This window comes from Megascapheus bottae, chromosome 1 (genome assembly GCF_031878675.1).
Source record: "Megascapheus bottae isolate mThoBot1 chromosome 1, mThoBot2.hap1, whole genome shotgun sequence".
NCBI classification, from domain to species: Eukaryota; Metazoa; Chordata; class Mammalia; order Rodentia; family Geomyidae; genus Megascapheus; species Megascapheus bottae.
The window spans coordinates 67,426,818-67,443,553 of record NC_143509.1 but is presented as its reverse complement, the minus strand read 5'-3'; the positions used below and the strand labels follow the sequence as shown (position 1 = coordinate 67,443,553).

The following is a 16,736-nucleotide window of genomic DNA, read 5'->3' as shown; positions in this document are numbered from 1 at the left end:
TGCAGGACACAAATACACATATTCGCAAGCTTGCAGAATTCTAAATGCAGGCAGGGAAAGTGTGAGATGAAGAGCTCACCCCTCATCATTCCTCTCTCCCTCCCACACAAGAAACTACAAGAAACTAAAGAGAATATGCAAACTCGGGCCTTTCATGAGGCAATGGTGGCTCATGCCTGTAAATTCTCACTACTCAAGAGGCTGAGATCTGAGGATCACTGTTCAGAGCCAGCCTAGGCAGGAAATCCCATTAAGACTTATCTCCAATAAACTACTCAGAACAAGCTACAAGGGATGCTATGGTTCAAGTGGGAGAGCACCAACCTTGAGCAGAAGCCATTCAGGGACAGTGCCCAGGCACACACGCACGCAGGAGGATGGCTCAAGTGGTAAGACACCTGCATAGTAAAGGAATGGCTTGAGTTTCAACAGATCTGGGAAGGAAGGAAGGAAGAAGGATGGAGTTCGGCTGAGATAAATGTCATCTTGATATATGCTGACTTTTCTCCACATTTGGGAGACCTTGGAGCTGGTGGGATGGTGCCAGAAAGCAGAGCTGTTATCTTTCACAGAACCAGAAATTTATCCTGGAAACTTCCATTGACCAGCACAGTGTTGGAGAGGAAACACACTTCAATGTGTAGAGTACCAGCTGAGAGAAAAGAGCGAGGCCATGAATTCAAACCCTAATACACTGCACACACACATGATCAGATAATCTGATCACATTTTGTACACTAAAAAAGAATCACAAAAAAAAAAAAAAACTGGTAGAAGTCCTGGGATACAACTCAGTGGCAAAGTACTAGGGATTCACTGTCAATCTAGGCAACACATCAAGACCCTGTCCATTTAAAAAATAAGTTTTAGTAAGCCAGACTCAAAGGAATATAGACTCAGTGATTTCCCTCATTTGTCATAATCAGTAGAAACCTTGGGCTCTCCTAGCAGAGATTTACAAAACCTAGATATATAAGGTCATATAGTATGACACTAAATGAAAGGATCTCCAGGATATAGAAACAAAAGCCATATAATGAGTGATTGTTATCCTTAATGTACTATGTTATCTCTCATGTCTTTTGCTATCCCTTGGTTATCACATATTGTTACAGTATTTTAGCTTGTTATCTGATATATTGTATGTATATTTATTTGGTTATTTCAAATAGGATAAGGAAGGGGGGAAACAACATGAGGGGCGAGGGTGGGGGAAGGGAAATGGGGACCAAAACATAAGAAAGAGTATCAATGTTTGTGAAGTAATGCACCTTCTATCTGGTGAATATAATGTAACCCTTCTATTAATTACAATAAAAAAAATGTATGAAAGAAAAAAAAAGTTCTGAACTGGAGAATGACAAGAGATGTTGAAGCTATATTAAATTCCAGATCATTTCAACAAGTGCTAAGAGCTGTGACGGCAAACAAAAGCAAGCATGCAGCATCTCTGAGGATCAACAGGAAAAGCCGGAAAGAAAATGCCATGAACAATGAAGAATGCCTTCCATGGACTCATCTAGACTGGCACAACTGGGTGAAGAATTTAATAAGAAAGCTCCCCAAATGGAGAACAAAACCAAACCTAAGTACCTTCATGTTTGTAGAACAACTCCAGAAAGCCTACATATGTCATGAGAACAGTAAATGGAAGAGAAACAGTTAAAGTGAATATCCCACTCGTTCCAGAAAGCTCAAACAAAAAAAAAAAGCAAGGGGTTGGAAGTTTGGCCCGGGTTCCATTCCTCAGTACCACATAATAGAAAAAGCCAGAAGTGGTGCTGTGGCTCAAGTGGTAGAGCACTAGTCTTGAGAAAGCCCAATGACAGTGCTCAGGCCTTGGGTTCAAGCCCCAGGACTTCCAAAATTAAGAAAAAGAATAAAGAGGTGGAGAGAACCTTGAGTGTATTATACTCAAACACAAGGAAATCAAAAGTAGAGGGATATTGCTGGCCACGGTGGATCACACCTGTAAACCTAGCTACTCAGGAGGCTGAGATCAAGGACCAAGGTTCAAAGCCAGCCTGGGCAAAAAGGACCAGAGACTCTTACTCAGGGACAAAGCCCAGGCCCCCGAGGTAGGACAGAAGCCTTGAACTGAAGAGCTCAGGCCCCATGACCCATAACTATGGAAGAAAGGCCCCATGACTATAGAAGAAAACCATCTTAACTCAAAGAGCAATACTTATATACTGCCCTTTTCAGAAACTATGCAAGCCAACAAGAGGGCAGTTTTAGGCATCTGTGGCTCATGCCTGTAATCCTCTTACTCAGAAGGCTGAGATAGAGGATCTCTTTTTTGCCAACTGGTCCATGAGATCTCATCTTCATCTGGGAGCTGTGACTGAAGTGGGCAAAAGAGCAAAAGAGTGACAGGCTTGGAGTTCAAGCCCAGTAACCAGTACAGGTGAGTGTATAAACGAGCACACACACTCAAAAACAGATGACAAACATAAGAAAATATGTTCAACATCGGGTCAGTAGGGGATTGAAATTCAAAAGCAATGATACAAAGGCAAATGCTGACAAAACTGGAAGGAGGAAGACCTCTCCTCCATTTCTTGAAGAAATGTGATCTTTCAAATTGTGGTGTTGTTTAACATGTTTAGTTTACAAAGCTAAACATAGTTTTTTTTACAAAGCTAAATATACTATGAAAGTAATGTACTTATCACCTCACATGTAAATGTTAGCCTGTTGCACATCACCTCTAAAACAAAGTAAATTTAAACGGGGCTGGGAGTTTGGCCTAATGTGGCCTTTGTGCTTGCCTAGCATGCACGAAGGCCCGGGTTCGATTCCTTGGTACCACATGCATAGAAAAAAGCTGGAAGTGGTGCTGAGGCTCAAGTGGTAGAGCTCTAGCCTTGAGAAAGTCCAAGGACAGTGCTCAGGCCCTGAGCTAAAGCCCAGGAAAAAAAAAAAAAAACAACCACACACACACACAAACAATTAAACACACTTTTCCGATATGATCTTTGTAGCAATACCTGTTCCTGGTTATTTAAATAAGTTGAAAGCTTTTATGTGCCAAACAAAACATTGAACAGAGACTTTTTTTAGCAACTTTATTCATAATTAGCTAAGTTTTACCAGATGTGGTACTTTATACCTGTGATCCCAGCACTACAGGTGGCTGAAGAAAATTACAAGTTCAAAGACAGCCTGTAGTTTTGTAAACCAAAACCAAAACAAGCAAAATAAATGCTGTCAAACTTGGAAGCTCCCAAGAATCTTTCAATATCTGAATCAAAAATTGTGCACAAAGCCAGACGCAGTGGCTCATTCCTGTAATCCTAGCTACTCAAAAAGGTTGAGATCTGGGGATCAAGGTTCAAAGCCAGCCCAGGCAAAAAAGGATCTGAGACTGTAATCTCCAATTAACCTCTAGAAAACAGGAATGACAGGAATGGAAGTGGGGCTTAGCTCAAGGGTGCGGTGGTAACATAACCTAGAGCAGAAAAGCTGAAGAGCTCAGGGATAGCGCTTGGGCTAAATTCAAGCCCCATGGCCCACCAAAAAAAAAAGAAAGAAAATATATATAAACAATATAATCCTCCTCTTTGCTGAATGCCAGTGGCCCAGAGGCTAAGATCTGAGGATCCAGGTTGGAAGCCAGCCTGGGGAGAAAACACTGGAGAGACTCATCTCCAGTGAACCACTCAAACCTGTAAGTGGTGCTGTGGCTTAAGTGGTAAAGCACTAGCCTTGAGCACAAAGAGGCTCAGGAACAGTATCCAGGCCCCGAGTTCAAGCTCCAGAACACACATATACACATACACATACACACACACAATCCTCTGTGTAACAATAATAAAGCACTTTTCCATACTTCTAAGAAATACAAGATTGAAAAAATTCCAACAAAAATTAGACATCTTTATTTCTGAGGCATTGCTCTCAGCATGCAGTCTCTGGTGGGCTTGATCTCAGAAGACCCTCACAACCTCCCACCCTATGTGCTGGGATTGTAGTTGAGTACAGAGTCCTCTCTGATCTAGAAACTTCAGATTCAAATATGTCCATGTTGATTCATCAACACAAATGTTCAGCCACATTAAAAAAAAAGAATCTGGAAGAATATATATGAATATATATGAATACTTTCCATTTTTCTTATAAACCTGAAACTTTTTTCAAAAAAAGAAATTAAAAGTGGGTGCTAGTGGCTCATGGCTATAATATAACTTAGGAGCTGAGATCTTAGAATCCCAGGTCAAAACTATCCTGAGCAGGAAAGTCCATGAGACTCTCCCATTACCATCCAAAAAAAAAAAAAGGTGGAAATGGAGCTGTGGCACAAGTGGTAGAAAAACAGCCTTGAGCAAAAATGCCAAGCTAAAGAGCCTGAGGCCCTGAGTTCAAACTTTAGTTCTAGAAAAGAAAAGAAAGCAAAAACAATTGTTTCCTGTGATAGCTAAGGAGTTAGAAACTTAGTTAGGACCCGGCACAGAAGACCATTATTATCTGCAGACCCAACACCAGTAGTCCTGGTAAAGCTGGAGGATATTCTGCAAACATATGTCCAGTTTTTGTGGCCAAAAGGCAAAAAGTCTGTCTCCTTCACACCAAAATAAATTAACATCTTGGAAGGTAGTATATTTGAAGAGATGTATTGTAGTCTTCGAAAATGCGCCTTTTTATCTCCTATTGCAAGTAATTTTTCTCATCATCTTCTTGTTCCTAGAAGACAAGTTAGAAAATAATTCTAACAAAAGAAGAATTCTAGAGTAGGATGACACTCCACAATGAGCCAATGAAAAGGAAGTGATGACAAGGAAACCACTCCCTGGGGGATGAAAAAAGAAGCTTTGACAAGAAATCTACTCCCTCGAGGCTGTGAACAATTTGTCTCAATGCCTCAGCTTGGCCTAGTCCAGAGCCTGTTCCCGTCAGAGCTGTCCACACTCTCAGCCTCATCATCTCCTCACTGCAATGATCCCATACCACAAAACACTGAATTTGGCCCTCACACATTATACATTCCTTCTATAGTCTACATACAAAATCCAAACTGATATCGGATATATTTGTATTTGGTTATCTGAAATTGGATAGGGAACGGGGGAAAACAAGATGAGGGGTGGGGGAGAGGGAGAGGGAAATGGGGACCATGACATGTGAAAGGGTATCAATGTGTGGGAATTAAGGCACCATTTATCTGACAAATATCATGTAACCTTTCTATTAATTACAATAAAAATATATTTTAAAAAAATCAAAACTGAGATTTCAGGAGTCATTTCCTGGTGTGTCTGTGACTATCAATTCTGTTCAGAGAAAAGTCCTCAATGTAACTCAAAAAGAATGATGTCCTTCTGGGCCCACTCCCCTCCCAGACTCCTCTGTCTATAAGCATGTCACCGACCTACTTACCATTTCTAAGTATGTCATTCATTTGCTCTTATTTCCACATGTTCCTATTGGCTATTTCCACACCCCAAATTCCTTAGCAAAAATGCTCTAGTGGCTCTGGCCTGTAATCCTAGCTACTCAGGAAGTCTGAGGATAATGGTTCAAAGCCAGCCCAGGTACTAAAGTCCATGAGACTCCTATCTCCACTTAACCACTAGAAAACTAGAAGTGGCTCTGTGGCTCAAGGGGTAGGGCAGTAGCCTTGAGCTGAAGAGCTCAGGGACAGCACCCAGGCCCAGAGTTCAAGCCCCACAACCAACAACAACAAAAAGCTCCATCTGCAATCAATGAACTTTCTCTGAAGGTCCTCTCAGCTACTTTGTCACTGCTACATGCAACAGCCATTTTTTCTCAGTGCCAATAATTTGCAGATTTTTTTCTCTGTATATGTTTAAGTGAGAATCTGACATACAAGGAGACCGCTAATTTCCACACAACGTCCCTCTCCCCTCCCCGCTTCAGAACAGGTCTCTAAAATTGAGGACAAGATATATTTAAATCTGCTAACCACATGACACATTCATCTGAGTTTGAGGTTCTTTCCTATTTATGCTGTATAGAGAAAATTAAGAAAACAGCATATTCATTCTCTACCATCTAGATCATCTCAGCTTAGGTTTTCCAATTTTAGAAAGATACTTAAGGGTTACCTTTCGACACATTCAGGACATAACATATTATCTTCTAGTTCTGGGGATGGGAATGAACAGGCTGGTAACAGGAAGAGAGAAATCATTGTCTCGTGAGTGTCTGGGACCCAGGTCAGACCTGCACAAAACTGCAGGCGCACCCATCCTTTCGCATCTGCTGGGAGAAGTCTGCCATGTACTACACACCACCTGGCACCTGGGGAAGAAGAGACACAGGTATGAATGGCAGGATCAAGATAATCCTCACCTAGTCATATACTGTGAACTGATCAGTTGAATAAGATGTGTGAAAATAAAAAGCCAAGCCACTCTAACTTCATATATTATATAACAATGAAAGATCAGTAAATTGGAACTCAGAACCACACTAATAGTGAGGTTGCTTAGAGTCTTTTCTTTATTCTTTCCTTAAGGTATTCAAATTATAGGAGTAGATGATACTGGGTAAATGGGCCTTTTGTTTTCTCCCTTCTTTTCCTACCTTTTCTTTTTTGGTCAGCCCGGGGGCTTGAACTCAGGGCTTGAGCACAGTACTTGGGCTTCTTTTTTTTTTTTTTTTCTGTGGGTCATGGGGCTTGAACTTGGCCTGGGCGTTGTCCCTGAATTCTTCAGCTCAAGGCTACCACCCTACCCTTAAGCCAAGCTCTACTTCCCTTTTTCTAGAGCTTAACTGGAGATAAGAGTATCAGGTTCTTTTGTACCCGGGCTGGCTTTGAACCTTGATCCTCAGATCTCAGCCTCCTGAGTAGCTAGGATTACAGGTATGAGCCACTGCACCTGGCTTCCTTGGGCTTTCTTCATTTGCACTCTGACCACTTGACCCATAGGGCTACTTCCTGCCTTTTCAGTATATGTGGTACTGCGAAATTGAGCCCAGGGCTTTATGCAAGTTAAGTAAGCACTATACCACTAAGCCTCATTCCCACCCCATGTCCAGATATTTGAACTAATGTTTTTTGTTTGTTCTAACACAGTTTAGTGTTGTACTGGTAAAGGTTTAATCTTCTGTTTCTAGAATAGTATTCCCATCTTGAGGTTAATCTTACCAGGGGCGGGCAGCAAAAATGTGTCTGTAGTTGAAGCAGTCGGACAAAAAGGCACCGTCCTGGGCCTAGCAGCTCCTGCAGCAATTCGGGTCCAAGATGCCAACATGGACGCCTGGGCAGAAGTTACTACTTCTGCTACACCACGTTGCCCTCTCACGCCAGTCCCCTTTCCAATAGCGTCCTTGTATGTACTGGCATTCTCACTTATACTACTGCTTCTCTGCAGACTTCTTTCCTTCCTTTGGTTTCTGGAACCCCGCATCAATCTGGCCTCCTTTGGTGTTTTGGGAATATACTGAAAGAACAATCCACAAGGAGTATTAGTCAGAAGTGCTCTTGCCAATGAATGAAATGTTCCCATTATATCACTCTTTATACTGACCTGAATGCATATGTCAGTATAAGAGGGTTGAGAAAAAGAGTAGTTCCCCTTAGAACAACAGTGCTTCTGCTTCTCAACTGGGAGAAATTTTAGATTATTAAAACTGGAGAGGAGGGGCCAGGAGTTTGGCTTAGAGGTAGAGTGCTTGCCTAGCAAGCATGAAGATGAAGGTTCCATTCCTCAGTACCATATACATAGAAAACAAAGCCAGAAGTGGTGCTGTGGCTCAAGTGGTAAAGCGTTACCATTGAGAAGGCCCAAGGACAGTGCTCAGGCACTGAGCTCAAGCCCAGGACTGGCAAAAAAAATAATAAAAATAAAATAAAAATAAAATAAAAATGGGGAGGCGCCAGGTGCTCTGGCTCACACCTATAATCCTAGTTATTTAGGAGAATGAGATCTGAGGATCACAATTCAAAGCCAGCCTGAGCAAGAAAGTCAGAGACTCTTGCCTCCGATTAACCATCAGAAAACTGGAAGTGGTGCTGTGGCTCAAAAGTAGTAGGTCACTAGCCTTTAGCTGAATAGCTCAGGGACAGCACCCGGAAACTCAAGCCCCATAACCAACCAAAATAAATAAACAAGCAAACAAATGCTAGTAGTACTGAGAGAGTTAGGAAGGGGTGCCATTGTCCAAAAAGAAATGTACAGAGTAGTTACAATTACATGAGTGGAGTAAAGAGAACACCAACTGTATAGTAACAATTAAAAAATAAAATAAAAAAAAGAACCTTGAAAGAAAGGCTCCAGTGACACAGGGCCAGCCTCTAGTTAAGAAGCCAAAAGAGCTCCAGGGTTCAAGCAGCCCAGTACAGACCCCTGAAAAAACAAAACAAAAAGACAGGCAGACCTTGAGTTTGAAAAGAGCCTAGACTCCTAGACTCCATAGCAAAGCCCCGTCTCAAAAAAACAGAATATGGCCAGGCTGTGACCTAGTGGTAGAGTGCTTGCGTAGCATGCATGAAGCTCTGGGATCAATTCCTTGATGCCACATACATGAAAAAGCCAGAAGTGGTGCTGTGACTCAAGTGGTAGAGCTCTAGCCTTGAGAACTGTCAAAGAACTGTTCCCGGGACCTGAGTTCAAGCCCTAGGAGTGGCAAACCAAAAAGAAAGCCAACAACCAGAAAGAAAGAAAGAAAGAAAGAAAGAAAGAAAGAAAGAAAGAAAGAAAGAAAGAAAGAAAGAAAGAAAGAAAGAAAGAAAGAAAGAAAGAAAGAAAGGAAGGAAGGAAGGAAGGAAGGAAGAAAGGAAGGAAGGAAGGAAGGAAGAAAGAAAGATAGAAAGATAGAAAGATAGAAAGAAAGACAGACAGAAAGACAGACAGACAGACAGAAAGAAAGAAAGGAAAGGAGAGAAAGAAAGAGAGAAAGAAAGAGAGAAAGAAAGAGAGAAAGAGAGAAAGAAAGAAAGAAAGAAAGAAGGAAGGAAAGAAGGAAAGAAAGAAACCAGAAAAACCTGGAGATAAGCGCCAGGTGTCTGTTTCTCAACATCCTGCCATTACAACACTAGCATCTCAAACAACAACACACCATTTAGCCCCTAAATGCCAACCATCTAACAGTTGAGAAACTCTGCCGTAGATTATGAACACAGGAATATTAACAGAATAGGACAACCACAAGGTCCAGACAGGTCCACACTGTCATTAGACTCACATTTTGTTGTTCAGGATATTTGTTCTCCAGGAGTCTCAAATATACTTGTATTTTCTAAAGAAAGTAAAATGGAACTCTGTAAGTAAAACATAGACAAAGGTTCTCACCCATCCATGTATAGATTCATATCCATGCACTGACCTGGCCATCTGTACTCAGGTTAAATTGTTGGCACCAGTGACGCAAAGCATCTCGAGACACCTCATTAATAGGTGGCAAGACAGCAGGCAATGGACTCACAGACTTTTTCCTACAAATTTGGGGGACATTTTTGTCATCATTTGCTTGTGGAAGTTGATCTGGAAAAAGAATGGAAATAAAATAGTTAAGACTTTGCCTGTGTACGGGTCATTAAAAATTTCCTGGGACTGGGCTGGGAGTGTGACCTAGTGGTTGAGTGCTTGCCTAGCATACATGAAGCCCTGGATTTCATTCCTCATTAATATATAGCCAAAGCCACACCTGTAATGCTAGCTACTTCAGGAGGCTGAGATCTGGGGATGGTGGCTCAAAGCCAAGCCCGGGCAGGGCAGGAAAGTCAGTGAGACTCTTATCTCCAATTAACTACTAGAAAGTTGGAAGTGGGGCTGTGGCTCAAGGGGTAGGGTAGTAGCCTTGAGCTGAAGCGCTCAGGTCCAGCACCCAAGCCCAGAGTTCAAGTCCCATGACCAACCAAAAAGGAAGGAAGGAAGGACAAAGAAAAAGACCAAAGTGGTGCTGTGGCTCAAGTAGTAGAGCACTAGGCCTGAGGAAAGACCAAGGACAGTGCCCAGGCCCTGAGTTCAAAACCCCAGGACTGGAAAAAAAAAAGAAAAAAAAAAAAAAAACAATTCCTGGGGCTGAGAACCTGGCCCAGATATGGACTGCTTCCCTAGCATTTAGAAAGCCCCGAGTTTGATTCCTCAGTATCACATAAACAGAAAACTCCAGAAGTGGCACTGTGGCTCAAATGCTAGCCTCGAACAAAAGAGGGAAACTCGGGGACAATGCGAGGACCCTGTGTTCCAGGGCTACAGCTGCCAAAAATAAATAAATTAGATTTTCTCATATTTCCATGTACTAGATTATATATATATATAATTTTCTCATATTTAAACGATACCTAATTCAAGAATTAAACCCTATCAAAAATAGTCAGAACTATTAAAATAGCAAATTTGAGACTATAACATTAGCTTGGCTTTTTGCAGTCCTGGACAGCCATCTGTTTGGAAGAATATGCTGGAATTTTGCTCAAATGGTCAGTTTTTGAGCAACAAAATATCTTCCCATACAGAAATCAAATAAACCACCCATATATTCTAGCCCAGACCAGCTATGCTCTACCATTATTATTTAGCCTGCCTTGCTGTCTCCAAAATAATCATCTAACTTCATTATTACACATAGTTGTAACTACTTCTGGTTACTTCTTCACCAAGTGAAATAACTAGGTATCTGTCACAATTGTTGCCAAGCAGCAATTCTTATATTATTTGTTTCTAAGTTAGAGGGAGAAAACCAGGTCCTTATATATTGCATATGTTGAACAAGCCCTCTACCATGGAGGTATGTTCTTGGTCATTTAAAAAAACAAAAAACAAAAAAACCTGTTGAAGCTGGATGCAGTGGCTCACGCCTGTAATCCTAGCTACTCAGGAAGCTGTGATCTGAGGATTACGGCTCAAAGCCAGCCTGGGTACTAAAGACAGTGAAACTCTTATCTCCAATTACCCCACAACCGAAGGGGGAGGAAAAATGGCACTGGGCTTGATTGAACTCAAGGACACATGCTCTCAGCCTTGGCTTTTCTGATCAAGGCTAGTGTTCTTCCACTTGAACCACACCATTTTCAGCCTTTTTGATGGCTAACTAGAGATATAAAAAGACTTTCCGGGGGCTGGGAGTTTGGCCTAGTGGTTAAAGTGCTTGCCTAGCATGCACAAAGACCCGGGTTCAATTCCTCGGTACCACGTACCTAGAAAAAAGCCAGAAGTGGTGCTGAAGCTCAAGTGGTAGAGCTCTAACCTAGAGAAAGTCCAAGGACAGTGCTCAGGCCCTGAGCTCAAGCCCAGGACTGGCAAAAAAAAAAAAAAGACTTTCCGGCCTAAGCTGGCTTTGAACGCAGTCCCCAGATTTCAGCTGAGTAGCTAGGATTATAGGCATGAACTACTAGTGCCCCATTATTGTTATTGTTATTTGGTGGTAGAACTGGACTTTGAACTCAGAACCATCCATCTACTTACTTTGCAGGTATTCTACCTACCACCTAAACCATATTGTCAACCCCTTCCCTCATTTTTACAGAAGGGACTGAACTTCATTTGTGATTTGGGAACTGAGCATTCCCTGTCCTCATACCTTTGTTATCCATAGGTGTTTCCAGGTTGACATTGCCTTCTGTTGAAGAAATATTGGATTCTATAACTTCTTCAGAAGGCTCATCTGTAATCGGGATAAGTGTTAAAGTCACATATTGGTCATCTATTTCATCTGGAAAATGATTCTGGAAAAAGAAGAGTCACTGACTTTCATTTGATGCCCTTCAGCTAAACTGTTATTATTATTATTATTAATAGTAGTAGTAGTATTAATGGTGACACTGGGGCTTGAACTCAGAGCCTTGTACATTTGCTTGGCTTTTTACCTCAAGACATCAGTACATCAGTACTCATTACCACTCGAGCCACAGCAATTCTTAGTTTGCTGGTGGATGGGAAAATAAGTCTCAAACATCCAGCTGAGAGGCAGTGGCTAGTGCTTGGAATCCTAGCTACTCAAGAAGCTGAGTTCTGAGGATCATGGTTCAAAACCAGTTCCCATTAACCACCTAAAGGCCAGAACTATGGCTCAAGTCACAGAATGCTAGCCTTGAATTAAAAAAAAGCTCAAACAACAACAACAAAAAAAATAAAAAGCGTAAGAGCTTGGAGTTTGGCCTAATGTGCTTGCCTAGCTTGCACAAAGATCTAGGTTCCATTCCTCAGTACCACATACATGGAAAAGCCAGAAGTGATGATGTGGCTCAAGTGGTAGATCTCTAGCCTTGAAAAAGCCCAAGGACAATGCTCAGGCCCTGAGTTCATGCACCAAGACTGGCAAAAAAAAAAAAAAAAAAAAAGCTCAGTGACAGCACAAAAAACAAAAATCCTAAATGACAGTACCAAGGGCCTGAGTTCAAACTCCGGGACCAGGCACACACACAATAATAATAATAAATAATAATAATAATAATGAGAAAACCTGCATCTTAACATATCAATGATCTTTGGTTAAGGAATCTGAATTCAAGCTCTTGCCAATCTCATGTATACATACAACTGTAGTTCTTTAGTAGCACGTTCTTGCTACAGATTGCTTTGCTTCTGGAAACATCCTCAAGAGCTGGTCATTGCTAACAAAACAGTATCCTGGAATCTGTGTGGCCCATTCATTCCCAAATGCTCTGACCCAGGTGAGGGGAGGGGCAGCTGTTTCCCCTGATTGCATTTGCAGTAGACACAGGACACTCAGCTCCAAATAGGCAGCCAGGTTGTTACTATCTTTGCTCTGATTTCAGTGAGCCAGTGAAAGAAAAGCATTGCAGTAAAGCAGGCAACAGGATGCAACTAACAGATGATAGGTGTTTTCTGAAACTCCCCTACAACACCCTTACGATATACTTCCAGTATATTCATCCTAGAAATGACAAACCAAATCTCAAATTCACTTCATAAGGCCATGGAGGGAAAGCATCTTGGAGTGTTGCCCTGACCCTCGCTTTTCCTCTCCAATCCAAGGGAGATCAAATCCCAAACCCAGCAGTGTCACCCTCACAGGTCCGGCAGCCCTACTCCGTCCCATCCCCCTCCAGCTCCAAGCTCCCTGCGGGCAATCACTGACTTCTTTGCATTTTTATATCACTTTCCTGAAGTTTTGTGCCACCTCAATTCCCTTAGGTTAAATTAAAACAAACAAGATGGTGACCTTGTGAAACTTCAGAAGGGGAAGTGGGGCTTAAAAGCAGACTTCTCAAAGCTGAATTCCTAACGCTGAGTAATTTAACTAGTTTCATTAAATTAGTATCTGCTCCTCACCATCGTAAATTAAGCCTGGAAATAGAAAACCCACCACGATGAAGAGAAAAAAAAATCCCATTGATAAAGTTATCATCTCACGTATCCATTTCTACATTGTGTGTGTGTGAAGTCTCAAGCTTTCCATTTCTTCACCCTCTTCTCCTTCCTACAAGTAAATGTTTTCCCTGGAGTCGGGATAAACTCACTTTTCCCAGTCACCCTTATATGGAATCGACCATGTGCAAGTTAACCATTCATTGGCGAAAAGAGAAGTCCCAGAAACTGCTTGCAAGGAGAAATCAAGTAAGGTTTAGGATGAGAAAAGCAGCTGGATGATTTAAAAAAAAAGAAAAGAAAAGAAAAAGAATTTGATTAAAAGCAAAAACTTACCTTGTTCTGGACCGTACAGTGATTTGAAGTTGACATTTTCGGGCCGGTCTAGCCAGGCGCGCTCAGGTTACCTGCGCTTCACTTCCTCTAACCTGAGCCTTTCCTGCAGTCTCCTTTTATAGGCAAATGTCTCCTGCTTCCTGTTACCCAGAGGGGCCGCTCCCCTCCTCCGCGCGCACCACGCCGCCAATCTCTTCAGGTCACTTCTTTACTCTGAAAGTCTATTGGGTGACACTTCAACTATTAGCTAATTAGTATAAGTTCAGATCCCTTAAAAAAAAATAGAGCTTTATCTTTATCACCTTTAAGGTGGGAGTGGGGGTGGGAGAGAGGACTACTAGAAACAAACTGCGGATAACAAATGGAATGTTCTGGAATCACTCTTGAAGAGTTTAGGTACTAGATTAATGGATTTATTAGGGCGCCTGTGCCTCAAGTCTAATCCTTGCTACTCAAGAGGCTGCCACCTGAAGGTTAGAAGGCATGGGGGCGTGGCGGGGGAGCAGGAGCGTAGCCTTACCTAGCATTACCTAGCATGCACAAAGCTCTGGGTTCGATTTCTTGGTACCACATACACAGAAAAAGCCAGAAGTGGTGCTGTGGTGGTAGAGCTTTAGCCTTGAGAAAGTCCAAGGACAGTGCTCAGGTCCTGAGTTCAAGCCCCAGGACTGAAAAAAAAAACAAAAACAAAAACCCAGCCAGGAAAGTCCTTGAGATTCTATCTCCCATTACCCATCAGAAAGAAAAGTGGAGGTGTGGCTCAAGCTCCAGAGCAAGGAAGCCGAGATGGCACCCAGACTCTGAGTTCAGGCCCTAATAGAGGCCTCTAAAATAAATAAAGAGGCAAATAAATAAGCTTTTCATAGAAATAAAAAATTCATACCACTGATTTCAGGCAAGCATTTTAGACTTCTTTTGCACATGTGAGTATGGTCCCACACTCTAGATTTAAATTGTTGGGTACTCGGGTATTATCTGTTCATTTAGCAATACTGAAGGAGGAGTAGGGGCAGAAAGAGACTAAATTTGAGCACGTGAGAGGACAACAGTGACAGCAGACACTGGGGGATTGCTGCAGCTTTGCACTGTTTTCCTGGGTCACCTAAAGAACCTGGAGCTAAGGGGAAAGGTCACTCACCACATTACAACACAGAGCCCAGCCACAGTGTGCTCACAGAGGAATTTCTCTGTCCCTGAGAAATTAACTTCCTCCACTAGTTTTGAGACCCAGTAGGCCTGAGATCAATTTAGCTTAGGAATACATAATACATTCAAAAGCATACAGATGGAGGGAGGGATGCTGCCTAAGATGTATTATACTTATAACTAGATTACTTGAAATGAAACTCCCTGACACCATACAGGAGCTTAAAGATAATAAAAAAGCTATTACTGGGCTCAGTGGCTCACACCTGTAATCCTAGCTACTTAGGAGGCTGAGATCTGAGGATCTTAGTTTAAAGCCAGCCTAAAGGACTTGAGACTTATCTCCAATTAATTACTAGAAAATGGGAAGTGGGGCAGTAGCTGAGGGGTAGGGCAGTAGCCTTGAACTGAAGAGCTCAGGGACAGCACCCAGGACCAAAGTCCAAGCCCCATGACCCACTAAATAAATAAATAAACAAACAAACAAGCAAGCCAGGTGCCTTGAGGTCATGCTTGTAATCCTAGCTACTCTAGTTACTCAGGAGGCTGAGATCTGAGGATGAGAGTTTGACACCAGTCTGGGGAGAAAACACCCCCCAACTCTTGTCTCCAATGAACCACTCATATACTGGAAGTAGTGCTGTGACTCTAGTGCTAGAGCTTTGCCTTGAGCACAAAGAGGCTCAAGGATAATGCCCTGAGTTCAAAAAAAAAAAAAAGATAATAAATGATAATGGTGGTTGGGAGGATGAGCTATTATGCCAAGGCTCAACCAGTATGGAAACCTACAGTAAGCCATCCCACCCCAGATTTCCTGGGTCCAAGAGTCAGTACTGCAACAAGCCCTCCAGGAAGTTCTGGAGCCTCTAAAGTCTATCCCCAGCAGCTAAGTCTGAATTTGTCCATAGGGCTTAGACAGGTCAGGGTATACTCTGCAAAAATTCCTTGATGTTCTCTGCTAGGTAGGAAACTGAGTTTAGACTAGAGACAAGAAAGGACCCACCTTTATTTGGGTGTGACCCAAGTTACTTACTGTGGTCTGAGAGAAACTCCTGTTGCCCTGAGGTGGTCCCTGTCAAGGACTTCAGGGAAGGTTGCTTCATTAACATGTTTTCTTTCTTTCTTTTCTTTCTTTTTTTGGAAGTCGCAGGGCTTGAACTCTGTGCCAGGGCGCTATCCCTGACCTCTTCAGCTCAAGGCTTTATCCCTCTACCACTTAAGCCACAGCACCAGTTCAGGTTTTTCTGGCAGTTAATTGGAAGATGAGTCCGGGGCTGTCTGTGCCTGGGCTGGCTTTGAACTGTGATCCTCAGATCTAAGCCTCCTGAGTAGCTAGGACCACACTAATGGCCAGATAACACTGTTTTCTTTACTTTGAGCCATTTGTTACATAGTATCTCAGGTTCCCAGCAATTTTATTTTCTTGGCATTGTCAGAATGTTACCTTGCTCTAAAAATCACCATTAGAAAAAAAAAAAAAGTAAGCGATAATACCACTTTTTTTTTTTTTTTTTTGGTGGGTCCTGGGCCTAGGCGTTGTCCCTGAGCTCTTTAGCTCAAGGCTACCACCCTACTCTGGAGCCACAGTCCCACTTCCCATTTTCTAATGATGAATTGGAGATAAGATTCTCAAAGCTTTGTACTGCCGGAGCTGGCTATGAACCTTGATCCTCAGATCTCAGCCTCCCGAGTAGGTAGGATTACAGGCATGAGCCACCACGACTGGCTCCACTTTTCAATTTCAGCTATCAGTTGGTCTGATAACCTCTATCCAGTTCTCCTACTCTATGTAAATTTGAAGGAAATAGATCTCATATTCCATTAGTTTGGGGAGGTTTTTGTTATTGTAATTGTAGTATCTTTTTTACATCTAAAAATAAAAAAAATATTTACTATAATCAGATTATTCAAATAGATCCAAATGTTCAGGGATATTCAAAATTTCAAGTTTGTTTCTTTTGCTGTTTGCATCTTTATTGTTATTCTGAGTAGTTGTACAAAAGGATTACAATT

At 42.1% G+C, this 16,736-nt stretch overlaps 1 protein-coding gene across 1 annotated transcript; it reads right to left on the bottom strand.

Moving 5' to 3' along the window:
• Positions 1 to 3,944: 3,944 nt before the first annotated feature.
• Positions 3,945 to 13,613, bottom strand: Dppa2 (developmental pluripotency associated 2). Its single transcript, XM_090330920.1, has 7 exons — positions 13,578 to 13,613; positions 11,491 to 11,635; positions 9,292 to 9,449; positions 9,151 to 9,204; positions 7,112 to 7,406; positions 6,066 to 6,261; positions 3,945 to 4,683 (listed from the first exon to the last, which is right to left on the bottom strand). Exons 1-7 carry the CDS (start codon positions 13,611 to 13,613, stop codon positions 4,641 to 4,643), a joined length of 927 nt encoding a protein of 308 aa, XP_090187046.1. The 3' UTR covers positions 3,945 to 4,640.
• Positions 13,614 to 16,736: the final 3,123 nt, after the last annotated feature.